We start from the raw sequence: 5,975 nt of genomic DNA, 5'->3' as shown, positions 1-5,975 counted from the left end.
CAACCCTGTAGTAGTCAAAAAGAAAAACGGGAATTGGAGAGTTTGCGTGGATTTTACCAACCTAAACAAAGCGTGTCCAAAGGATAGTTTCCCTCTACCACATATCGATCGATTGGTAGAAGCAACAGCGGCCAACGAACTTTTATCCTTCATGGACGCCTTCTCAGGGCAAAGAATAAGCGGGAAGTCCAAAGGCTGACCGGCAGGATCGCATCACTTAACCGATTTATGTCACGATCAACAGACAAGTGCCTGCCCTTCTACGATGTCTTGCGAGGAAATAAAAAATTCGAGTGGTCAGAAGAATGCGAAAACGCCTTCCAACAGCTGAAGCGTTTTCTAGCTACTCCTCCAGTCCTCGCAAAACCCGTGGAAGGGGAGCCTTTATTCTTATACATCGCTGTGTCAGCGACGGCCGTAAGTGGGGTCCTGATCAGGGAAGAACGCGGGGAGTAAAAACTTATTTTCTACATAAGCAAAACCTTGCTGGATGCCGAGTCTAGGTACCCGTTAATGGAAAAGTTAACATGCACGGTCATAACATCAGCCCAAAAACTAAGACCATATTTCCAATCCCACATGATCATCATCCTCACGACCTTTCCCCTATGGACAATCCTGCGTAGCCCAAGTCAGTCAGGCCGACTGGCCAAGTGGGCAGTCAAATTGAGCGATTACGATATCGAGTACCGACCAAGGACGAGCGCGAAATCACAAGTGCTCGCAGACTTCTTGGTCGAACTACCAACGGGTACCTTGACCAACGAGGACCAAATTCCACTTGGCTCCTCCACGTCGACGGATCCTCATCCAAGCAGGGATCGGGTATCGGAATCCATCTCACATCTCCGACGAGCGAGATCTTGGAACAATCGTTCAGGCTAGAATTCCACGCCTCAAACAACGAGGCCGAATATGAAGCACTCATCTCAGGGCTACGCTTGGCTCATGGCTTAAAGATATGTAACCTCCACGCTTACTGCGACTCCCAGTTAGTGGCCAGTCAATTCAGCAGAGAGTATGAAGCCAGAGATGAACGGATGGACGCGTACCTCAAACTGGTCCAAGGTCTAGCTCAAGACTTTGATTGTTTTGCCCTTACGCGAATCCCTCGTTCCGAGAACGTCCAGGCAAACGCCCTCGCGGCCCTAGCGTCAAGTTCCGACCCAGGACTTAAAAGGGTAATTCCAGTCGAGTTCATCGAACATCCGAGCATCGGACCACCAATCGTCGTCAATCTCATAGAAGGTCAAGATGACGAGGAAGAAGAAGTTACGATACAACCACCATCGGAGCAATCTGACTACGGCTGCGATACCCCATGGCTTCATACAATTCGAGACTACATTATTGACGGGAAACTGCCCGCCGAAAAATGGGCATCCCGCAAAGTCCGAACACAGGCCGCACGTTACGTGACAGTTACCCAATTTACAAATGGAGATTCTCCAGACCACTCATGACGTGTCTGGAAGGGGAAAAAGCGAGAAAAGTAATGGAGGAAGTACATTCCGGTTCCTGCGGCAACCATTCCGGTGGAAGGTCCCTAGCCGTGAAAATCAAACACCATGGATACTACTGGCCAACAATGATCGGAGATTGCGAGAAGTTCGCACGAAAATGCGAAAAATGCCAAAGGCATGCACCAACCATCCGACAACCGGCCGAAGTTCTTTCCTCCATCACATCGCCCTACCCCTTTATGCGCTGGGCCATGGATATTGTCGGACCTCTTTTCGATTTCTTATTTTTATCGTTGTTATTCTCGTATTCTAATTGCTTGACGTGTGGTATTAGCAGATATCCGGGTCCTCTGGAAATTAGGGTTTTCCTAATTTCCTTATTTAAACGGAAATCGACAGTGCGAATTTCGGTTCCCACAATAGTGCTATTACAGTAACCGGTTCCTACGAAATACAGCATTAACTCTAATGAACATACCAGATTTAAAATTTCTAACATAATCATAACTGATTGTTTGAGGACTTCAACGATAGAAACAAATAGTACTAAAACATAGATAGGGTGAATGTAACGAAATCACACAGCTGAGACAATAAACTCATATGTTTGCTCACGAGAGTCATCCTAGAGCGTCTGGTGGAATTCGTACAGCATCACTACAATGCGATGTGCTTCTTCGGTGAGAAGAGAAGGAGTGATACACCTGCAGCTGTCAAGCCCAAACACTGCATGTGACCGCATGAGCAAGATTGAGGTTAGGCCGGAGTGTGAATGATTGGTGTTTTGATGTATCAGTGTAGGCCTATCTATCACCACCCCAAGAAAACCAGCATTACTCTGAATCGGTCCGATGCGTTTCAAAAGTGAGGGGATCATCTGAGTGAAAGGTTTTAGCAGGTTGGCCATTTCAGAATCAGAGCGGACCGGTATATTGCAATCAAGAACAGTAATCTAACACGCAGAGCAGTCAAAACACACACCAACCCATTGTTTGTTGCCTAGATCAAACGGAAAATAGTAATGCGTGAAAGGTGGTGTTGTCGGGTCGTCCCTACCAAGAAAATGAACTAGATCTTTGGGGAACTGATATGAATCGGGGGATTTAGAACGCTCAAACTTCTGAAAATGCTTGCACAACAATGCAACATACCTGGTGTCAAGAAACTGGGGGTTCCTCTCAGATCTTGAATTTACATCCCTTTTGTATGTGGTACGAACAAACCTCACCAAGATGTCAACAACCTGAGTTTAAAACAAAAGAACATGATATATAAGTTATCTCCATTCGGGACTGTACATGAAATAATTGTATTGACAGACACACCCTAGCTGGCAAGGAGCGGCTGAGTTCAACAATGCCTGTTAAGTCCTTTGAAGTCACTGCCAGGCCGGCGACGTTTATAACACTTTCATAATCCAACACACACAAAAAACAAACAAAGAATTTTAAAACCGGTTTTTAATTTATTATTTAAATTAACTTACTTGAATGGGGAATATGGCGTTACTTACAACGGCTTGCGTATTTTTTCTACGAGTTTGGTATATTTGGACATGACCACTGCAGGGTCGGAGTAAGCAGTGAAAGGGGGTTGCGCATCTGGATCAACAGTAAGCATCTCATCCCCACAGTTGGAGTCTATCACGAGATCAGATGGGACCGTCTTAGGCCGCTTGCTTTTGGGCGATGACATGAGGTTGGTATAGGTCGTCATTCAAATCTTCCTCTCCATGCGCCGCACCCGTCTCAATTATTTCTTCTCAGCCAGTAACGGGAGGAGGGGGGTTATGTTCTTCTCTGAGGCGAAGGGATGAAGATGCAACCTGTAAATAGAGCACGTCATAATTCATCCATGCCTACTATATAGTCAAAAAGCTATCACACCACAGTTTTGGGAGGGAAGTTGTTGTGACTATTGACTGAACCAGTGGGAAGATCTTGATCTGAGCCTTCAGACACAGCTCCGATTGTCCGACGTGAAACATTGTTATCAATTTCAACGCCTGCTGACTGAAATGGGCATATCAAAAGTGGCACATATCAGATGAAAACTAATTGTCGTACTCATTTAAGGAAACACAGAACACTTATGTATTGCAATAGGCATATTGACATAAATAGACCAAAGTAAAATCCGGTTAATTGTCTGTTATCGGAGTAACAATATTATTTCCTTATTTTGAAATTTATATAACTTTTCTGTGAAATTTTTTGAAAATGTTTGCAATTATAAAATGTTAGACAACATTTACGGATGCAAGTGAAGTAACAAATTTATGCAGTAACTATACCGAGGTTTTACTAGCCTCCTTGTTGTGACTATTGGCTGACAAAGGGGAATCCTGCAAGGCTGGACATTGTTTATGCAAAACATAAGGCAAACGTGAAGCAGTATCAGTTGTCCTCGCATCTGATCCCTCTCATAGTTGATAAAGAAAAAGGATAAGTAAATAGATAAAATCAAGATATTATCTATGGAGTAAGAAACCGGTTTTCTAAAGTTGATACCGGTTATTCAACAGTCAAGTGTGTCAACTTATACGGCCCTCTGCTTCGTTAGCGTCACACTGAGGGATCACGGTATCAGCTTCCTGTTGTTCATGGTTGGTATTAGAGACGTTGGCCCGTGGGCCATGTGTTGTGGCGTTAGCATTGTTGTGAACTTGCAAGACAGAGCGGATGACTTCTTCCTTGAAGTTTTTAAGCTCATTTTGAATTGAGACCATGACCCGAGTCTCTAAGGAGTCAACTTTCGCCGCTGTTTTATCGGCCATGGAAATAGCTCTGACAGCATTTGCATCGGCTCTTTGAACCTCAGTTTGCAGCATTGACAGAACAATGGATGTGATTTGCTTCTCCTCGTCCGTTTCCTTATGTTTCAAAGGTTTTGTTTTCCTCTTCTGCTTCCCCCCATCTGCGGGTATCTCACGCATTCTTTCAATGTCAACTTTGGTAGCGCCTCCTTTGAGCATCTCAGCGGTGAAAGAGTAACCTTCGGCTATAGGCTTTAACAGATTATCGACTTTGACGTTGATGACCTAGTCTGCCCATAGAAGAGTATCACCTACTATGGGTCTATCCGGATCTTCAGGGATTATGCTTCTAACTAAAACCTGGACGAAGCATATAAACAACGTTAAGCATTAGTACTCTACTATTACGGAGGATTGAGAAAGAGGACACTTACATCGTTTTTTTTGTCTAGTTCGCTCGCATGGCTGGGGCTCAATGTCTTCTGTTTGTTCTTCTTCCGAATAAAATCATCTCCATCGTCGCAGCTATCTAAGTCATAAGAAGAGTAACTTTCCAAAACAACTTCCATTAGAGCCGGTACAGCTTCTACCATAACTAGTTGGAGTGCCAAGGCAAATCCTTTAAGCGCAATTGTATCCTTCGATAAGGAGACCTCGTCTCTTTGCTTTATATTTCCCATAAGCATTTCAAACGCCAGTCACCCCCACGGAAAGGAAAAGAACTCCTCAAGGTCTACCATGGCCTCTACATGTTCTTTAATCATCTTCATCTTCAGGTTGGTAGTGAGTAGAACCGAAGACACGATCGCAAGACACGCCAACTTAATCCTAACTTTTTTCTCTGTAACCGTTTTCCTTCTAAGCATTTTCAAAGCTGTCGACACCCGAAGATCTTCGCTTCTGCCAAATAACTCGGGCCAATAGGGTTTCGCCTTTCTCTTCATCTTTGAATTCGCTTTGGATTTTTTCTGATATTCACCGCAGTTGAGGCCTGTTACAATGGCGAACTCGCGAATCGAAAACCTAACCGGTTTTCCAGCAAACCGAAACCAAGCCTCATGTTTCTTCTCCACCTTTAGTTGCCTTGATAGCATGAATGGAACAAATCTTCCCGAGAAACATGGTTTCTCCTTGATTTCAACAATCTTCCAAAAGGGTGACATGCGCAATGTCTGGATCTCATCATCTTCGAGCGAATCAAGGATGTGATTAATGGATCTGGAGGACTGGTAGGTAAGACCCCTGACTCCAACCGGTTCTTCACCCGCCGCAAACATCATCTCCGGTATGGGAACCATAGCATCCGTAGCAATGGCTTCTGGATCATCTACTATTTGAGAGGAGTCCATTTTCGCAATATTAGAGAGGTTTTATGAAATTAAAGGCCGAGTGGCGATGGTGAGAAAACTGTATTGATAAAGTTGATAGGTTTAGCTGTAAATTTTAAATATTTTATTTACTTTTGGGAACCAGACCGTCATAATTATTACCAAAGCTTGCATGCCTAAACTGACACCACATCTATCACACAGTCGGAGACGGTGTAATAGGGTTAAAGGTGTTTCCCGGTTATTTCCCCTCAAAATTCATGGAAACATTTTTGACTTTGAATCCGCCAGATATATAATTTTAACCGGCCCATAAGATATCCATAAACAACCCAATTTAATATAAACCCACTAGATAAAGATTAGGTCTATTAAAGTCAATATACAAAACATGGTTTGATTTGAACCGGTCAATGGCCCAGTTAAAGA

At 43.8% G+C, this 5,975-nt stretch overlaps 1 protein-coding gene across 1 annotated transcript; it reads right to left on the bottom strand.

Moving 5' to 3' along the window:
• Positions 1–3,343: 3,343 nt before the first annotated feature.
• LOC117127493 lies at positions 3,344–5,567 on the bottom strand. The gene is made up of 5 exons (XM_033278028.1): positions 4,956–5,567; positions 4,653–4,883; positions 4,008–4,503; positions 3,757–3,815; positions 3,344–3,475 (listed from the first exon to the last, which is right to left on the bottom strand). Exons 1-5 carry the CDS (start codon positions 5,565–5,567, stop codon positions 3,344–3,346), a joined length of 1,530 nt encoding a protein of 509 aa, XP_033133919.1.
• Between the last annotated feature and the right edge of the window lie 408 nt (positions 5,568–5,975).

The sequence above is a fragment of the Brassica rapa genome, chromosome A08 (assembly GCF_000309985.2).
Source record: "Brassica rapa cultivar Chiifu-401-42 chromosome A08, CAAS_Brap_v3.01, whole genome shotgun sequence".
NCBI lineage: Eukaryota > Viridiplantae > Streptophyta > Magnoliopsida > Brassicales > Brassicaceae > Brassica > Brassica rapa.
This window is presented reverse-complemented; position numbering and strand designations above follow the sequence as displayed.